The 21,766-nt window shown below is 30.4% G+C and overlaps 1 protein-coding gene across 2 annotated transcripts in view; it reads right to left on the minus strand.

Moving 5' to 3' along the window:
* The window catches only part of LOC107064453 (protein amalgam), a 97,105-nt gene extending 76,552 nt beyond the window's left edge, over positions 1 to 20,553 (minus strand). The window contains exon 1 of one of the 2 annotated variants that reach the window (XM_089174146.1): positions 20,355 to 20,553. In XM_089174146.1, the coding sequence (XP_089030272.1) occupies positions 20,355 to 20,427 (73 nt within the window). In that variant the 5' untranslated portion in view covers positions 20,428 to 20,553. The remainder of the gene's footprint in view (positions 1 to 20,354) is intronic. The other variant, XM_089174145.1, reaches the window with a different exon arrangement.
* Between the last annotated feature and the right edge of the window lie 1,213 nt (positions 20,554 to 21,766).

Genomic DNA, 21,766 nt, shown 5'->3' on the forward strand with positions numbered 1-21,766 from the left:
TTTTTTATATTCAACGTTTCAAAAAAATCGTAGAATATTTTCAAACCAAAAAAAAATTATAAACCAAATACGAGTATATAAATTAAAAATTTGGTTAACAACTATAATAGAATAGAAAATCACACAATGTAATACGCAAAATCATTGTCTACCACCCCTCAACGTTTTCGACTATTTCGAGGTAAATGGTAAGTACGAACGTCGAACACGTAAATCGATTTGGTGGGGTTGTTTAAGGGTGGTATGAGGTCTACCCGGATACCGGTAATTTGCGACACGCGATCTCGCACCAAATGAAAACTTGATGCCGTCAGGTGGATCGGTTTGGCGCCACGCAGTCCGTTCCGGTTATTTCATCAAACCGAACGACCAATGGGTGATCTTGTCTTTTCACGAATCGAATTACTCATAGGTTCTACCACACGTATTTATATATATATGTATGCGTCTGTGTTTGTGTGTGTATGTGTGTGTTTGACTATATATGTATTTACTACCCTTTGATCCACACATAACTTTTACTTTCATCTTCTCTAAGAACTCTAACGTTATAAATAACTGTAAGAATATCAGCTTCTAAGAATAATTTAGTAACTAATGGAAGAGTTTCATACAGAGGGGTGAACGGGGGTGGGGGGTATTGATTTTAAATATTGAAAAATAATAGGTAAATCGTGCTAGCAACGTTGAATTATTTGATAACCATCAAAGAGTTTAGGTGAATTGAAAAATGAACAAAAACATTAAGTACACTCGAGAAAGTTTGTTCGTATTTGAAAGATTGAAAAATGTAATTGAAAATAACAGCTACCTTGTCATTAGTTACGTATGATCGTTATTTTTATTTTATTTTTTTCGTTTTGTGATTTACATTAAATCTCATTTGCATTAAACCACAAAATGTTAATTTCAAATTTAAAAATCAATCTCATGAACGTTGAATATTAAAATAAAATCATTTCTCTTATTTTAATTCTATATAATGAATGTTCAAATAAAAATTACTATTTTCTTACCTCTATAAACCTTGTTTTAAAAATTAATGTTTTTTCTTATTTAAAAGATAGTAAAATTTAAATGAATGTAACTGCTATCTTGTCATTGGTTAAAACTGAATCTAAATATAATTTCTATTTTTTATTTTTCTTTGTTTTCAATTAACATTAAATTTTATTCACATTAAACTCCAAAATAATTACTTCAAATTTAAAACCCAACCTTATAAACATTAAATAATAAAATAAAATAATTTATTTTATTTATTCTATATAATAATTGTTCTAATAAAACTTACTATTTTCTTACTTCTATAAATCTTGTTTTAAAAATTAAAGTTTGTTCTATATAAATATGAAAATGTTTGAAAAATGGCAAATTTTATAATTGAAAATAACTACTATCTTGTCATTAGTTACATATAATTGAAATTTTTATTTTATTTTTTTCACACATTGAATCCCAAAATATTAACTTCAAATTTAAAACCCAATCCAATCTTATGAACATTAAATAATAAAATAGAATAATTTCTTTTATTCATTCTACATAATAAATGTTCTAACGAAAATTACTATTTTCCTACCTCTGTAAATTTTAAAAAGCAAACAGAAATATATTACATAAGTTAATAATATTTGATTAATTACCTTTCAAAAAAAGAGAGGAAGGGAATGGGAAATTACCTGAAAAAGAAGGGGGATGGGGAGGGATGGGTGGGGGGTGGGGGGACAAATAAAAAGTAAGAAGAAATGATTAAAGAGGATAACATGGAGGGTAATCTTTATGACCTCGCGAGGAGAAATCGTGTCTAAAGTGAGAGAACCTAACATACGAACATACGAACGAATGAACGAACGGACACGTGCTAGAAACACACGTGCCCGAACCTACTGCCGCCGACAGTCGTGCGGTATATCGCACAAAGGATCCCATTAAAAGGCACGAGCACGCAGATCCCAACCCTTTGAACGCACGCAAATCAGTGACAAGTCGTGTATGCGAAGTTTCACGAAGACCGGACTTTTAGGGTACATCAAGGAACACCACATGAACTCGACATTCTTGTTTCCTATCCTCTTAGGAATACATTTCTCTCTCTCTCTCTCTCTCTCTCTCTCTCTCTCTCATACCCTCTCTCTCTTTTTCTTCTTCTATCTCTCTCTGTGTGTTTCTGTTCCTCTAAGAAGAAGTTATCATATTACACGTCTACTTGCAAAGAGAAAATACTTAATAAACATAAAGAAAATTTTGGGAAAATATCTATTTTCATCCAAACCCTATGCAAGTAACTAGAAAGAGAAAGAGAGATAGATAAGAGAGAGAGAGAGAGAGAGAGAGAGAGAGAGAGAGATAGGAAACTTCAACATATTTTCATTTGAATAAGTATAATAACTATATGATATATTCTCAAAGGAATCTTAAACCAAACATAGCTTGATCTGCTTGAATTTTCAAAAGCTCTCGTACACATCGTTAATGATTAATATACCAAGTATTCGTATTAAAACGAACGAAAATTAGATGGAACTTCTTCATTTCGTAATCTTTAGATTTCTATCCTATTCCTCACTCTTTCTCTCTAGAGAAAAAGAAAAAAAAAGGTAGAGAAAAAAAAGAGGAAGAAAGAAATTCAAATCGAAGTGAATGACTCGAGGGAAAAAAAGGAATTATCCGTGACAGTAGAAAATAGAGTTTTGATGCAACCACGTATATGTGTATTTGTGTACTTGTGTGTGTGTGTGTCTGTGTGTATGTCAGAAGAAGTAGCTACGGTCAGCTGGTCAGAACTTGGTACGATCGTAAAGCTTGAATGCTAGCAAACTCACGATCGGTTGAGAATAAAGAACAAAGCGTCCCGACGCGGATATTAAGCCAGGATATTAAAACGCCACGAAGGATCGTCGTAGCTAATACTAGTCAAGCGTGTTGCTTCGTTCAAATCGTCCTAGTATTTCCACCCTACTCACACCCTAACCCACCCACCCTCTTATTTTATTTTTCCTTCTTCAAGCCACCCCCAGCTGCCTGGCACCCAGTTTACATCCTTCAGTTTTCAACCTATCCCCACCACTTTTACACCTTAGCCATCACCAATCTTTTTACTATTACTACTACTACTACTACTACTACTACTACTACCTGCCAAGTATTTACGGAATTCTCAACGAGAGTAACTTACGACGGGAATGCTTTACATAAGAAAGTGGAAACGGAAACGTGTACAGGTTCGCACGCAACGCATGCGGATAAATTTACCTCTTTTCCTTTTTTATTCTTTTCTTCCTTCCTTCCTTCCTTTCGTTATTTCTCTCATTCTTTCTTTTTCTTTTTTTTATTTTACTTCATGTGTATTTCTATTTGTTTTTCTTTTTTCCTTCCAGTTTACTCTCTTTATTCTGTTTTTTTTCACTAAAACCTCAATCTCTTCCTTCAAAGTACACGCGTCGGTCACACGAAATGACTCTTTTAACTGCTACAGAGTTTACGAGAAAGACGTGGATGTAAAAAAAAAATATATATATCTTGGTTAGATATAGGCATATAAAATCCTAGACAAAAGTAAAATAAAATAAAATGAAATAATATAAAATAAAAGATAATAAAAAGGAGAAAAGGGGGACGATGAAAATAAATAGGATGAGAAAGATGAAAAAAAAAAAATAAAAAACAAGAGAAAGAAATAAAAAATGAAGAAGATAAAAAAAAGAAGAAGAATAAGAAGATGCTTCAGATAACTGTAAAGTATACTTGACGTACGTAGGTAAGTGAAGAACGCGTAAGGTAAAATAAAATACTAGGACGATTCCTTAGCGTGCATATAAACTCGTAGTACGATATCCTTGGGAGAGGTACGTACGTAAGATGAAAGATTTTCACTTTCTTTTTCTTCTTCTTCTTCTACTTCTTCTTTTTCTTCTTCAACGATTTCAGAATTTCCCCCTCGTATATCGCGATTTCTAAACGACTCTCGTCCTTAGTCACAAGGGATTATTATTATTCCCTTCTCTTTCTGTATAAACGTAGAAATGTGTCTACTGTGGGTTAAAGATCGTGAAGGATTAAATGGAGCGTGTTGAACGAACTCGACGAAAACGAGGCAGACGAAGGTGCTACGATTATTTGCTAGGATCATTTTTTTCTTTCTTTTTTTTATAAAACCATTCGAGAAACTAATAGACAAGGAAATAGAAAAAAAAAAGAGAGTAAAGAAGATTGGATAAAATCGAGTGAAACTCTTCACATTTCTTTTCTTAGATAATAAGAAGATAACGAATTTAAAAAAGATAATTAAATTATATCTCCTATTAATGGAAATAACAGTGATGGAAATTCGATTAATCAATAATTTATTGTTTACTGTGTTCTCTTAATCTTATCTGAATATAAGTACACACACTCGAGCATACATATATGTATACATGAGCCGTTTATTGTGAAAGTAGCCTAAGTTCATAATAATTACATTTTTACATAATCTTTTCATTATGAAGACACTTGTTACTAATATATTATTAAATTCATTAATTGTAAGATTTGGTAACATGAAAATTTGCTGGTTTATAAAGAAATGAAATAGTTTATTTTTAAATTGACCTAAATCCAATCATAGCAATTAAAAAAATATTATTTTTTAATTAATAGTAATTATGCTAATTGGGATGATAAATTTAATACCTTAAAAACCCAAAAACATTATTTTACTGTGTCACACATGTTACCTATATTTTAAAATTGAATCCAACTCCAATTGACCTAAGTCCAATCATAGCAATCAAAAAAATATTATTTTTTAATTAATAGTAATTATGCTAATTGGGATGATAAATTTAATACCTTAAAAACCCAAAAACATTATTTTACTGTGTCACACATGTTACCTATATTTTAAAATTGAATCCAACTCCAATTGACCTAAGTCCAATCATAGGAATCAAAAAAATATTATTTTTTGAGTAATATTAATTATGCTAATTGGGATGATAAATTTAATACCTTAAAAACCCAAAAACATTATTTTACTATATCACACCTGTTACCTATATTTTAAAATTGAATCCAACACCAATTGACCTAAGTCCAATCATAGCAATCAAAAACATATTATTCTTGAAGTAATATTAATTATGCTAATTGAGATGGTAAATTACCTTAAAAACCCAAAAACATTATTCAACTGTGTCACACATGTTATTTATATTTTAAAATTGAATCCCCCAAACACCAATTGACCTAAGTCCAATCATAGCAATCAAAAACATGTTATTTTTTAAGTAATATTAATTATGCTAATTGAGATGATAAATTACCTTAAAAAACATTAAAATACCTTATATTACATTAAAATATCTTTAAAAACCCTAAAACATTATTTTACTGTGTCACACATGTTATTTATATTTTACAATTGAATCCAACACTAAACCCTTAAATATCTGGATTGAAACAAATGGATTTAGGCCAATTTAAGAATAAACGTCTTTAATAAAACAAACAAACATAGGTAGAGTTTATATAATAAAATAAAAATAAATTCTAGAATAAGGAATCAATAAAAAGAAATACGTGTTGGTGTTTGAATAAAACTGGTGTTGTTACTAATAAGTAACATTGTTGATTCAACGAAGCCCTTTCTTCTTTTTTTCTCGTGGTTAGCGTCGTTTTACGAGAGTGGACAGAAGGGGGATTAAACGAGGCGGAAGAATAGTATGGTTGAAGCGACAGCAAAACCGTTCCATTATTTACAACGAGCACGGATCGTCGCACGGACATCCGAGTCACGTACGTTCCACAAGAATATATGAAAATGGGCACGTACAGAGAAAGAGAGGAGAAGGACCGTAGTGTGCCGAGTAGTGAACGGGAAAACGCGAATGAGATCTCCCCCCCTCCCCCGCCGCCGCCATCTCCACTCTTTTCTGACAGATCGAATATCGTCTCTTCAATCCTTTCGTTTCATTTGCCAGACGGTATATTAAGAACGACAGATATTCGTCTTAATAAAATATTAAAGTAAAGTTTTGACTTTGACGATAACGAACGATGACAAATTAATTTCTTTTTTTCTTTTTTTTTTCGTCAACGAGTAAGATTTAAACGTTTTAAACATTTTATTTCATTAAAATCGCAGTATCTCGTGCGTGACAATTTTTGATGACATTTTTGTTGAAAAACTAAAAATAAACTAGGATGCACGAGGTCACGCTTTGCTGTAGCTTTCTTGTAAAATGTTGATTTAATATAATTCTAAATTATTTAGTAAAATTATAACAACCACAATTACAATGGAATACATAAAATAATAGTACACGAACAAGTATAAAAAGCAAGATTAGGTTATGTCATATGTAACTCTGAAAAAATGTGAAATAATTGAATTATAATACAGCACCATCTATTGAACATTGGTTTAATATAACTCTAAAGTATTTAATGCAGACAAATTAATATTCATTAATAATTTCTAGGAATTTATTAAGCATAAAATAACATAAATTTTTAATATATTTAATTTATAATATATAAATAACAACATACAAAATAATACCACATTTAGAATGAAATACATAAAATAATAATACACGAAAAAAATAAAACAAGTAAGGTTAGTTATGTCATATCTAAATCTGAAAAAAGCGCGAAATAATTGAGTTCTAATACAGCACCATCTATTGAAAAATTACAGTACCTAAAAACCTAGATAACCTTTTAATAATTACATCCTTAAATTAGCAACAAAAAATAAAAATAATCGCGATATAAACTATCCTATATACTAAGTTAACAACATACAAAATAATACCACAATTAGAATGAAATACATAAAATAATAATACACGAAAAAAATAAAACAAGTAAGGTTAGTTATGTCATATCTAAATCTGAAAAAAGCGCGAAATAATTTAATTGCAATACATCACCATCTATGGAAAAATTACAGTATCTAAAAACTTAGATAACCTTTAAACAATTTCACTCTTAAATTAGCAACAAAAAATAAAAATAATCGCGATATAAACTATCCTATATACTAAGTTAACAACACACAAAATAATACCACAATTACAATGGAATACATAAAATAATAAAACACGAAAAAAAATAGAAAAGGTATTTAAGGTTATGTTGTATGTAAATCGAAATAATTAAATTGAAATACGACTCCATCTATTGAATACTTAAACAACCCAGAGACCTAGATAACCTCTAAATAATAAATCTTTAAATTAGTTAGTTAACAAATCCAAATAATCGCGATAAAAACTATCCTACATCCTAATTTTAAAAAAATCACACAAAATGAAAACAATTTCATTAAGATCGGCTCAGTAATTTCGAACTTCATTGCAAACCAACAATGTGACACTAAATTTTTATATATAAAGAAGATATATAAAACAAAATACAATTTACGTAATATGAATAAAGCTTGTTAGGAAGTAGCAAGAGTCAAAATTAATTTAACGAAATAATCGAGAACATTGTTTGACAAAGCATAAAGTGACAATAATATAAAGAATAGAGAAAGAAAGTTAATAAACAGAAGAATGAACAGAGAGAGAGAGAGAGAGAGAGAGAGAGAGAGAGAGAGTGAAAGAGAGGGGGATAGTACATACTAATTAATTGGGGTGAAATAACCGACTATAAAATAGTTGGCGAGTTGAGGGTTTGAATCGTGCGAGAGGGCGCGCGCGCGGGCACGTATAACTGAAATCAGGAACGGAAAGTTGATGGAAGGGGAAAAAGGGGAGGTGAGAGGAGTTGGGTAGTCGAGAGTTTAGCCGGAGTCTAGGACAGGGGTTGGTGATATTCGGAGGGGTTAGGTGGTACCTTTAATGAGGTTGATAATGGGGTAGTTATATAGTCCTCTCCGTCCCTTATAGCCTTCGGTCCTGTTTCCTCTCTTCTACGTTTCCATTTCTCCTTTCTAACTGCTGCTACTCATTGATTTCGCGGTGAAGTTAATCAGACTGCGAGAATTTCGTATTTCACCTAGCTACCAGCCTTTACTTAAGTTTAAACACTTGCCCCAGAAAAGCTGTTAATTGGGCCCTCGGTATCGTACCCCCCCACCCCTATTACCAGAAACCTTCTCTGTCTGTTTGTCTCTCTCTCTCTCTCTCTCTCTCTTTCTCTCCTATTCTCTCATTTAGTTCGTTTCAACTCGATTATGGACTAAAAGGAAAAAGAAATGGGTAAAATGCGAAAGCTCAGAAAGAAAAAAAAGCTCAGTATGTTTCAATTAGAAGATAGCAATGAAAAGAACCTTCCCCTCTACTGAAGAATAGGTTAGATAGGATATTCTTAAGGGAAACGAATCGTACGACTACATCCTTTGGCATAATGGGGTTGATTAAATACCACAAGGCGTGCAAATATCGTTTGGACGTTGTCAGGGTTTGTTCCGATAGAAAAAATATTGTTTCAGCCGGTACACCTTTCCTGTACAGAACATACCCTGCTATTTGTAAAGAAACGAATTCTTCGTAAAAACTTTCTTTTTCTTTTTCTTCTTCTTATTCTTATTCTTCTATAAGATATCTTGGAAAGAAAGTTTGCAGGCATTCTCACACCCTCCCTTTTCGATACTGTCCCTAGCACAGAATCGTTAAATAGCGTAATCCAATTAAAAGGCACCAAGAAATCCTGTGGATCGAGCGAAGGGAACAGAACGGAACAGAACGGAACAGAATGGAACGGAACGGCCGGTCGGAGAGATAAGAATGGGAAAGAGTAGAAAGGAAACGGAGTCGAATGGAAATTTCACGCTTTCCCTTTCCCTTTGATACTCCTCTTCCCTTTTAAATGCTTCCCTCTTTGTTTTACTAACAAGAAGACGCTATTCACTACATCTCTCTCTTTTACCCCTTCTTTTCTTTTCTTTTTTCTTACCGTGCTAACGAGACGTTCTGGTTGGTCGTTTTACCTGGGTATTACCACAAGGAAACGAACGATTTCCGTGAGTAAGGACAATGTAAATATACGCCGATGTAATACTACGTACTTCTAATACATACATATATATATGTGTGTATACATATATATGTAAGTAAGCAAGTACGTACGTACGTAGGTTTCTTTTCTAAATATTTCTTTTTGCATCGGTTCCATAAGAAAATCATACAAAAGATATGAAAAAAAAATAAAAATGAAGTAGAAGAAGAGGAAGAAGAAGAAGAAGAAGAAGAAGAAGAAGAAGAAGCGTAGGGATTTCAAACGTAAGCGTTTACAAATGGGAAAAGTAAAATAAAAAAAAGGTGTAAGAAGAAATCTATCGCTGAGATTCTTATAGATGTGTCAAAAAAATAAAGAATAATATTCTCTATCTGGAATAAAAATTAAAGGAAGAAAATAAGTAGTAAAGTATATTATTAAAATAAAATGGTTGTAAAAATAAAAAAGAAGAGACAAAAGGGTTGGTGTTATATTCAAGCAATAAAAACGATGAGTAGCTTAGACTTTTCTAAGAGAAGAAGAAACGATAAATCGGTTGCTAGTCTTTCAAGGCGATTTATCCTTTCTACCTACAAAGGATGAAGCCAAAGCATGCTAGAATGTAATATCCGTGGTTCTAAAACACCAGAGAACTTGTTTACATCTCATTCATTTTACTAAAGCGTTTGATACATCCTAGGGTAAATTCTACGTTAAAGACTGGACGGATAAGCGTTTACAATGATAAATAATGGAAGAAGAACACAATTATGAAAGTAAAAAATATAAAAAATAATAAATGTTAAAGAATCACTCTAAAAATCATATAAATTTAATTATTAAACGTTATTCATTCTCATTTCATTTGTGTTGAAAATTATTAGAAAAAGAAATAAGAAAGTAGAGAATAAAAAAACAAATGTTCTAAGAAGTGATTTGATTTTATTAAGTCTAATTTGATATTAATTTAATTCAGAGTAATAACTATAATACGATTATGTTGATTAACCCTTTGACTGCAATGCTAAAATCATATATTTAACTCAGGACGCCTCAGCATTATTTTTATTATTCAAAGAATATAATGGCAAAATAATAATAAATTAATGTTAATAAAAAATTGTAATTGTACAATAGGACACCTTTTATTTCAAAGTATCTTTATTCAAATACACTAACTTTCAATTCTCATTTAGTTTTCTACAATTGTTAAAGGTTCATATTCTCCGGTCACCAATGACCACCGTGGCATCTCAGGAGAAACCGTGGCCAGTCATATGTGATCAACATGAAAGTCAAAGTGTTAATAATAAAAAAGAGTAGGAAGAAAGAGAATATGAAAAGAAAAAAAGCAATTCTTATAAGAAGTAGTTCGGTAGGTCTAATTTTGATTTCACTTGCATATCATACAAACTCACTTGCACTTGCATAAGCAGCTACACATTGTTTACAATGATAAATAATGGAAAAAGAATACAATTATATGAATGAAAAAATGAAAAAATAAATGATAAAGAATAAGAGGATCATCTAAATTAAATTATTAAACATAATACATTCTTATTTTAATTGACTTGAAAAATATCAGAACAAAAAAACAAATGTTCCAAGAAGCATTTTCATTTTAAGCCTAATTTGATTTTAATTTTATTTAGAGTACTTACTATAATACGATCATATTGATAAATAATATTTAAAAAACGGTAGAAAAAAATATTCTTGTAAAAAGTAGTTTGATGGGTTTAATTTTGATTTCACTTGCATATCATACAAACTCACTTGCATTTGCCTAAGCAGCTACACATTGTTTACAATGATAAATAATGGAAAAAGAATATAATTATATGAATGAAAAAATGAAAAAATAAATGATAAAGAATAAGAGGATCATATAAATTAAATTATTAAACATAATTCATTCTTATTTTATTTGACTTGAAAAATATCAGAAAAATAACAAAACAAATGTTTCAAGAATTATTTTCATTTTAAGCCTAATTTGATTTTAATTTTATTTAGAGTTCTTACTATAATACTATCATATATTTATAAATAATAAAAAACAGTAGGAATAAAAAGAATATTAAAAGAAAAAAAAGGTTCTTATAGGAAATAGTTTGGTATGTCTAATTTTGATTTCACTTGCATATCATACAAACTCACTTGCAGTTGCATAAGTAGCTACACACTATTACAATTATAAATAATAAAAGAGGAATACAATTATATAAGTAAAAAACATAAAAAATAATAAATAATGAAAAATAACAAAAAATCATAAAAATTATTGTTAATTAAATGTTATTTAACTTGTTTTTTTTGTTAATTTCACATTTAGAGTTTTTACTTTAATACGATTATATTGATAAATAAAAAACAGTAGGAATAAAAGGAATATGAAAAGAAAAAAAGCAATTCTTATAGGAAGTAGGTCTAATTTTGATTTCACTTACACATAATACACACTCACTTGAACACACTTCCAAGACACACAAACACACACACACATATACAACTGACATAATCGAAATTTCATCATAGAAGCTATCGAGAGGATTCATTTCTTTTGGATACTTTTCTCCTTCATCTTTTTTATATTTCCAACTAGAATCGAAGATGAATCCACATGAAAAAGCTTGAGAGAGAAAATGAGAATAAGAAAGAGAGAATAAAAAAAAAGAAAAAAGATAGAAAGATAGAAAAAGAAGAAGATGAAAAGAGGGTAAGACGATATCGTGGTCACGCATCGTCTCGGTCAGCGGCCGGCCATGCGCGCGTGTGGATATTTCATAACTTTGCACCCGTGATTTATCGCAGTCTCGGTGATTTTTCATCGGGGGAAGCTACGAAATGAAGTGATTGATTACGTCGCGTGAAGGAGGTGGAGGAAAAATAGAAAGGGTAAGGATGAGAAAGAGAGAAAGCACGAGACCCCAATCCGCCCACTTGCTCGCGTTTTCTCATAGGATGGAAAAGCCTCAAGATTTTTGTTCTAATTTTTGAATCTCTTCTTTTTATACAATTTTATACTTCAGATAGATTAGGAGTATGGGTGTGTTGGTTAAAACCTTGAGACGTTGAAATATAATCGTGAAAATTCCATTAGATAATTCATATTGTTACATCCGACTAGTTTCTTTTGATCATTAAATTCACCCTAACACCCTCACACCCTCCTCTTCTACAAATAATATTATTTATTTGTTATAACCAATTAGAGGATTATTTTTTATTTATTTTCTTTTTCATGTTTTTTTTTTTATTTTTTTTTTATTCGTGGTTTTTTCTTCTTTCGGACATTCAAATCATATATGGGGAAAAAATATTTTGTGGTTTGCTCTTTTTATTCTTTTTGAAAAAATAAAATATTTTTTTACCTTCCTCTGTTTTTTATTTGATTTTCTTTTTCCTTTTTTATTTGGAAACTTCTAAATAAAGAAATTCAAACTTATGCTCGTTACGATCCAATAAACGTACATCTTCATATATAATATTAAAATATCAACATACTTTTTATAAACTCACTATGAAAATATTCAGAACGGAAATAAATAATGCGTATTTTTTTTTTTTTTGTCAAGCGAATATCTTTTTGATGACCACCATGTTTGTTGATAGCAATACTCATAAGTTTGCATTTGATACATATCAAAGTATTGAAACTACAAAATGTAAAACACATTTGACCTAAAAATATTTCAACAAAATGATAATGTATTATACATGAATATGAATTTTTTGATAGTACGCATCTTTTACATAATCTTTTGCAAAGACTATAATATCGATCTACGAATAACAAATCTACAAAATATTCTTTCAATAAATAAAAAGCAGAATAACACATACATATCAATGGCATAGATAAAGAATGTAATGCGATCTAGAAATGAATACCGAAGTAGAGAAATATAGTTCTACGAAAAGGAATAAAAAGTATGCAGACCCCATAAGCTGGTAAACGATTAATAAATAAGAATAGAAAGAAAGAGAAAGAGAAAGAGAGAGAGAGAGAATAAAAAGAAACCCACAAAATAAAAAAAATAAAAAATACAAGAAAAACTGTGCATAGAATCTTATTCGTGTTTTTCTTTCGTGAAGATGAAGACAGAACTCTTCATTGCACACTATCCGATAAAAAAGTGCATTGACGATTCAAAGCAAAACAAAAACGAAAAAAAAAAAAAAAGAAAAAGGATTATAAGAGGTAATAAGCGCATCCCACGATAAGTACTCTTCCATTTTCAAGAGGTAGATCTTTTGCAAAAGGTAACGCGATTCATCGTTGCTAATTAACTAGGAAATTTGTGCGGGTGCCGGTGGGTTGGTTTGTGGGGAAAGTTAAGATACGACGATAGGGAAAGAGATGCGCATGGGATAGAAACTGCTGGGATGAGAGAAAGGAAGGATATCTCGAGCGTATAAACCTTCCTACGAAACTATTACAGAATAGAAATAACACGGCTAGTAACAGTGATCCAGAAAACCGATACCGATAACCAGAAAGACACAACATTATTTTCCTCTAAACTTTCCTAACTATTTTCTTTTTTTTTTCTTTTAATTTTTACGAGAGAAATCATCCGAAACAAATTATGATTCTAATCTTTCATGTTTTCTTCTTTGTTTGATTTTCTTTTTTTTCTTTTCTTATCAAATCGATATTAAAATTTTCATCTACGATTTTATAATTAATGAAAAATAAAAAAATAAAACTAATAAATATGTTAATCAGTATTTTATGTTTTATTCCAGGTTATAGTCGTTTCGTTTTTTCCAACTATTATTATCATATTATCATCATCATCATCATCATCATTATCCTATACGCATATTATTATTACCATTGTTATCGTTATTATTAATCATTATTGTTGTAATTGTGTTGTAAAAACTTAAACAACCGTTTCTTATCGTAGAACTTTTTTCTTTGTTTTTTTTTCCTTTTTTTTTATTATTATTATTTCCGCTATGCTTTCTCATTTCCTACAAGATTTTTTTTTCTATACTCCTATCATTTCCTTAGTTAACCTTTTTTTTAAAAATAAGACAGATACATTCCGACTTTCTGACCTAATTACGCTACTTTAAAATCTTCTTTCATCTTTTAAAAATATCTTTAACTATTCCTTACGATCTCAACGAAATAAAAAACACATTTTAACATTTCATTTCTCGAGCTGATTATTATATTTGAAAACTAACCTATATTGCGTCAAGAGTATCCATACATTATTATTATTAATAATAAATAATCATTATTGTAAATGTAAATAATTTCAAATTATTATTTACAATATTATAGACACGAATATTAATAAAAAGGAATTAGAAAGCATGCGTATACTTAAAAGAAATTATTTATAAAATAAGAAATAAATTATTTAGATAAATATAATTATTATTACAATTATCATATCATTATCATTATTATTATATTTAATTACCATTATTTAAGCTGTCAATTTTTATAAATCGTTTCAACTAAGATTTATTACAATCTCAACGAAATGAATCACACATTTCAATATTTACTTTCCCAATTATTTATTATTTTCAAAAATAAATGATTAATTAGATACTTGTCGTTCTAAAAAATACAATAAAACAAAATAAGCTATATTTTAGTAAAAAACCTTTCAACTACAGTTTACTACAATCTCAACAAAATGAAGAACATATTTTAACATCTAATTTCTCGAACTGATTATTACATATATTTGGAATATAATAATATTAATAAAATACTATATAAATAAAAATATAATTGATATTGTATTTAATTATAATTATTTTTATTAATTATATTAATAAAAAAAACTACAAGAACAAATCCAAAAAGTATGTGTACACTTAAAATATCAGCAACGTAAGAAAAAATAAATTATTAAGATAAATAAAATTATTATTACAATTATCCTATCACATTATCATTATTATTATATTTATAGTCATAATTTAAGCTGTCAATTTAAAAAAAACTTTTTTAACTACAGTTTACTACAATCTCAACGCAATGAGTCACACATTTCAACATTTAAATTTCCAATTATTTATTATTTTCAAAAATATACTCTGCAATCTAAGAAATCCAATAAAAATGAAAGTAACATAAGTTTTATTTGCAAAAAGAAAAACAAACAACAACAAAATAGAATGAGAAATCAAATTATACAGTTATAAGAATTAGGGAAAGGTGATAAAAGGAATAAGATGTGAATATATATATATATATAAAACGGGTGCAATAAGGTATGAAAACTATGCATTCACGTCTAGAAATGTAGGAAAGCTCGTGATAGAAGTTAAAAGATTGTTACTTGAGTTTCTCTAAAGCGAAGTCAAAGCAGCCTGTTAATTTACAGGTTCAACCGTGCGAACATGCGATGCGCGACTCGTAGTAGGGTACGTTTCGTACTTAAAGATCCTATCGCTTATATGCCGGTGTGTCTTCTCTGAATGAGAGAAAGAGAAAGAGAAAGAGAGAGAAAGAGAGAAAGGAAAAGAGAGACATCCGCAAACTCTCGAGCACAAAGCATGAAAGCACAGTTAAACAATCCAACTCTTCGCGCGTGAAAATGCGCGTGCTTAACGGTCGATCGCGTTCAAGTAGAATTCTCAATGAGAAGTTTGCATTCGTCTAGTAAATATATATATATATATATATATATACTCTTCCTTTTTAACAAAAATAAAAAAGGGAAAATATATTTCACGCGTTAGTCTATGGTTATGTAAATAAGAAAATGTAATAATATGTAAAATGGAATAAAAGGTTGAAATGTTTGAAATGTTAGTTGCAACCAACCAAGACTTTTCTCTCTCTTATGTTCTTGTTTATATCAACATACATTCTCTTCATTCGAAGTTGCTTTTTCCATCGAATATCGTGAATCCTACATCAAAAAAATACAAAAAAAATAAAATATAACGAAGTAGGTAAAGCCACGAATTCACACTATGGAATAACGGAAGGCATTTCTTTAAGCTTGTCGATCCGCAGATTAACGTACATACGCGTAACGACGTCGAATAAATATTTATGCCCGTCCGAATGATCGTTGTAGAGAAACATTTTCTACGTTCGACGAGATCGATCGCTCGTAAAAAACAACAACAAAAAGTCGATGCATTTATGTCCAATACTCTCCCTTCCAGCCACCCTTTCAACCCTCCTATTTTCCAAAAACTCCACCTCTATCTCAATGCATTATTCTCAAATCCGAACCAGTCCAACAGTTTGAACGCACACCCATGCTTTTCGTCACTGTGCGTTTGATTCATTAGAAGAGATTATTCTTAATTATTTCTTATGATACACGATATTACACAATATCACAAAGCGTTTTGGTATCGTTTACTGACCTGCTGATTCTTTCGAGAACGTTAACGATGGCTTTGAGTGTTCTTTCTCTCTTTTTCTCTCTCAACTGAATTTTTCGTACCTTCCTTTTATAAAACTACCTCTTGCTTCGTTAACGGAAAATTCTAACGTAACAACGTTATCATTCCACTTCGTCGTCTTCTTCTTCTTCTTCTTCTTCTCTTCTTCTTTTTCATCTTTTTTGTTTTCTTTTTCTTTTTCTTTTTATTTTACTCTTTCTTCGATTATCTCACGCAACAGTAAATCGTTCGTGTATCTATGTTATCGATAAAACGTTATTTTAATACAACCGGAACAAATATATATTTCGTATTTCTTATCTCATATTATATACAAATTTGTAATTATCTACTTACTGATTATCAGATATAAATATATATATATATAATTACCATTATTTATGTAAACTCATTTAATTATCTATAGATGTAACTCGATTTATTTATAAATATAAAAATAAATTAAAAATAAATGTATGTAAGCTTATATTTGACCAAAGAACATTTAAATTGTTTACACGTTTAATAATGACCGATAAATAATTCGTTAGTCAAACAAAAATATATAGAGAAATATAATCGTCCATGCGAATTTAAAGTCCAGTTAAACATTTATATTTATCGCCTATGCATTTTCGAAAGAACACAGCTTCTGGGGGTTAGTTTCAATATAATTCATGTACAAACCGGTCAACGTGAGCACATATGCGTGAATCGGATATTAAAGATTCAACCGCATCGTGTTGAAAAGCAACAGCGTGTATAGTATACACCATCAACAAACATACACAAACACACACACACACACACACACACAATAGAGAATAATGTTAAAATAAAATCTAACCAATCTCGTGTTGTCTGTTTGGTACAATTCCCACTTACAATTATGTATGTAGTATGTAACTCGCGATGATTAGGTACAATGTGAACAAGTATGTAGGTCCTGTACGCACACAGTTTAATACTCCCAAGAGTCCGTTAACACGTGCTTCCGATTTTCGACCTTCTCACGGTCCTCTCTCTCTCGAGGTACGAAACGCAGTGAAATTGTCGATTTAACGTAGGATGCCATCCACCCTCCTCCTCCACCACATCCTAACTCCTCCTTCAGCATCTCTTCCTCACTGTAGTTACGCTTACGACTACAAATAGACGTAGGGTGAGTAGACTAACGGTGCTTTGCTGTTTGCGAATTAGGTGCAATCAAACGCGAAATCACCCCGGCAAATATTACACTGTTTACCAATCATATACGTCAGAGGACTAATTAATCTCGCGCGTGATTAAGGAAGACGATGGACGAAGAAGGATAGTATTAGTAATAGTAGTAGTAGTAGTAGTAGTAGTATTAGTAGGAGGATCGTTTTCTCGATTAAAACAAACCGCGGGAAACAAACTTTAGGGAAAATACGATAATCAAATTTTGTTATCGTACGGTTGATTTGCTAAAACTAAAATGGTATCATTATTAGTTTCTACCTTTCAATCACGTACCTAGTTGAATATATGAATTTGAAATCGTTTAAGATCTACTATCACACTGTATATTTCGTATTTTTACGATAAAACTGATGAGTCATGTATACATTAAAAAGTATTCCGTGTACATTGTATACACACAGATACATACATACATACATACATACATATGAATATCTAACATAAGTAAACAGTTGAATAACCAATGGTATCGTTTGTAAAAATGACGAGGCCGTATTTGCTCACGAAAGAATAACACACTATGAGGGGTGGCATTACGTGGAAGCGAACCTTTCTCCAATTCTCTCTCTCTCTCTCTCTCTCTCTCTCTCTCTCGATTGGAATAAATGACCTTTAACACCAACTTCAAATCTAATGTACTTTAATGTCAATCATCCTACTACCACATCGACAGTAATTAAAAGTTTCAGGTGACACTAGGAGTTCAAAGGTTCAACCTTTCGTTCACCTAGCCACCGAATTTGATGCGTTCGAACCAAAGTCGAGCGTGCATCGACGCAATTATCTTTCTCTCTCCATTAACGAAATTGCCATTCTCTCTTTCTCTCTCTCTCACTCTCTCACACACACACACACACTCTTTCAGTGTGTTTTTTCTCTCACGTCATTCGAAAAATCGTCAAGAAGCGTGATGTATACAGTTTCTCCAAGCTATTGTACACAAATTCGATATATCAAAAAGAGAAAGAGAAAAAGTGAGAAAAAGTGAGAAAGAAAGAGAGAGAGAGAGAGAATGAGAATGAGAACAAACAAAAAATTTTTTTATAACACCGGATAAAACTTTTAATCTATAACCAATTTTTATGTTATTTCACTTTAATCATCGAATCTCTTTCTTTTGTTAACGAAAGGAAATAATTGGAGAAATAGTAAAGGGAGTGGGGAATGAAAAAAAAAAGAAGAAGAATAATAGTAAAAAAAAATAACAAAATCAACGATCGTTTTTCAATATGTATTAAACGCAGGTACGTACGCGTGTATATGTCCTTTTCGAATGCAACGATTTATGTTTTCTCATTTCCGTTTTTCGCATTTTCGTACTTTTTAAAATGTATTGATAGAGAGAAAGAGAGAGAGAGAGAGAGAGAGAGAGAGAGAGGTGTACACAACTGAGTTAACAATAAAGTTACTTTTAGTGAACATCGAAAAAAAAAAAAGAAGAAAAAATTTTAACAATTTTATTTATGGATAAAAGTCTTTGTAAAAATAACAAAACAAAAAAGAAAAATCGTAAAATTGGAAAACGAATGAAATTATCGAGGAATTGATTACAATTATTCCAACATTACAAAATAATATTCTTTAAAAAGATATTCCAATGGATGAGGGGGAAAAAAATAAAGAAATAAATAATACAAAGAGTTCACACACTGAAGAAGAAGTCTATTGTTAGTCAAAGAAATCAGAAAAGGTAAAAAGGACTTGTTGGTGGTGGTGGTGGTGGTGGTGGTGGTGGTGAAGGTGAGGGTGGTAAGAAGATGGAAGATGCAAATAAACGAAGTCCACGTTCGTAGCACGATCTACGAAATGTGTCCAGTTGGACGACGACTAAAGAACCTATTCCGGCGTTGGAAGTCGTTCAAGAAAGAAAGAGAGAGAGAGAGAGAGAAAGAGAGAGAGTAATTATTATCGTACGAATGGATAAGGTGAGTTCGTTGGACTAACTTCCGCCGTGATAATTTATACTTGCCAAGAAGTCTTAGGGCTTGCTGACACCCCCGCCGCCGCCTGCTAAGAGTAACACACAGAATGAAAAGAGAAAGAGAGAAAATATCGAAAGGAAAGAAAGAAAATAAAAGGAAACAGGAAGGGAAGAGAAGGGAAAGGTAGCAGGTGGAACAATGCAGAGTATGCAGCTTTCCATTTCAATGTCTTTACTCGCACGACCACCCCTCTAGTATAATCGAGATTGTCACGATTGTCTCGTGATTTTCATCATGAGATCGATAATCCTTTTTCTCTTTCTTCTTCTTATTCTTTTCATTCTTCTTATTCTTCTTCTTATTCTCCTAGACGTGAAACTGGTATAGGACACGATCGTTATAAGGATTTAACTATATTTTTGATGTTTCCTTAACACGGATTACTTATTTTCCTCTCTTATTTTTGTTGTTGTTTTATATTAAAAAATAAAAAATAATATACGATTATAATACGTAAAAAAAGATCTCGATTATTATATTTGAAAATTAATCAAAATAAAGTCACAATTTGTTTTCTTTCTTTTACAAGATAAAAGATTTAAGTGAATATAAAATACAAATACAAATATAATACGAAAAAAAGTAATCCCAATTATTTTTATATTTCAAAATTGACGATGTAATAAATAAATAAAAAAAAAACAGATTCTTTATATTTGATTCACAATTTGTTAAAAAAAAAATTAATTTGTAATAAATTGTAGAGTAGAAAATTTGAGATTGTGCCATTCCTGTGCAAAAGCTATAATTAACTGAATTTGTATACATATGTGTGTGTGTGTGTTATAGAGAGAAAGGATTAAGTATCAATGTAATCGGCACTATCGGATTTACCTGATAACGGATCGATCAGCGCGGATGCCCATGTCACGATGGATAAAACCGGAATCGCGAGAACGAAAAGCATATTGCTACGTCGAGGACGGTTCTACGTCAACTGACGACGCTTAGACGCAACCCAAACGGCAAACCACTCTCTCACGGTTTACCGCCAAAGCGTGCGGAACTCATATTGCGCCGACGCAAACCCTTTACTCTTCCTACTTGGTTGGGCTCGCGTTAAATTTACTTTTTCCACTTCACAACTCTACCGAGGAAACTATCCCGCGCCCTCGAGATACGCCCTCACCTCGCACTCGACTCACTCGCAATTTTCAAACTAACATAAGAGTCGATTTAATTCGATCTATGTATGTATGTATATGTGTATATATGTATATTCAACTTGGTTATTAAACTACATTAAAAAGGAATTTATTATCTCTCTTTTTTTTTTTTTATTGAGTTATCATAACAAAACAATTTTCTTTTTACATTTATCTTGTTTAGTTTTAGTTTTCCTTTTGTAAATGTAAAATGTTTTGAGATTCGAGTATTATAATCTTTCTTTTATATCTCATTTTGTTTTATAGAATAATCATAACAAAACAATTTCCTTTTACATTTATCTTGTTTAGTTTAGTTTTTTTTTGTTGAGAATGTAAAATGTTTTGATACTCGAGTATATAAACTTTCTTTCGTATTTAAAATAATATAAAAGTGAAATGAGTTTTCGTTCGTATTTTCTATTCGACTTTCTTCAAATGATTCCAAATTATAATTGTTTTGTGATCCTTAGTTCCTTATTGATATCATGATTTTTACTTTGTCAGTTTTGTTTAATTTTGTTCACCTCATTTGATCAACCTTTACATTTATCTTATTTAGTTTTCTATTTTTTTGTAAATGTTAAATGTTTTAAGACTCAAGTATATTATAATGATTTTTGTTCGTATTTTCTATTCAACATTATTCAAATGATTTGAAATCATTTTGTGATATTGAATGTTATCATAATTTGTACTTTGTCAATTTTGATGAATTTTTTTCACTTCATTTGATTAACCTTTACATTTATCTTATTTAGTTTTCTATTTTTTTGTAAATGTTAAATGTTTTAAGACTCAAGTATATTATAATGATTTTTGTTCGTATTTTCTATTCAACATTATTCAAATGATTTGAAATCATTTTGTGATGTTGAATGTTATCATGATTTGTACTTTGTCAGTTTTGTTTAATTTTGTTCACCTCATTTGATCAACCTTTACATTTATCTTATTTAGTTTTCTATTTTTTTGTAAATGTTAAATGTTTTAAGACTCAAGTATATTATAATGATTTTTGTTCGTATTTTCTATTCGACATTATTCAAATGATTTGAAATCATTTTGTGATATTGAATGTTATCATGATTTGTACTTTGT

Source organism: Polistes dominula, unplaced genomic scaffold (assembly GCF_049000335.1).
Source record: "Polistes dominula isolate Pdom_NZ unplaced genomic scaffold, Pdom_raw_medaka contig_482, whole genome shotgun sequence".
NCBI classification, from domain to species: Eukaryota; Metazoa; Arthropoda; class Insecta; order Hymenoptera; family Vespidae; genus Polistes; species Polistes dominula.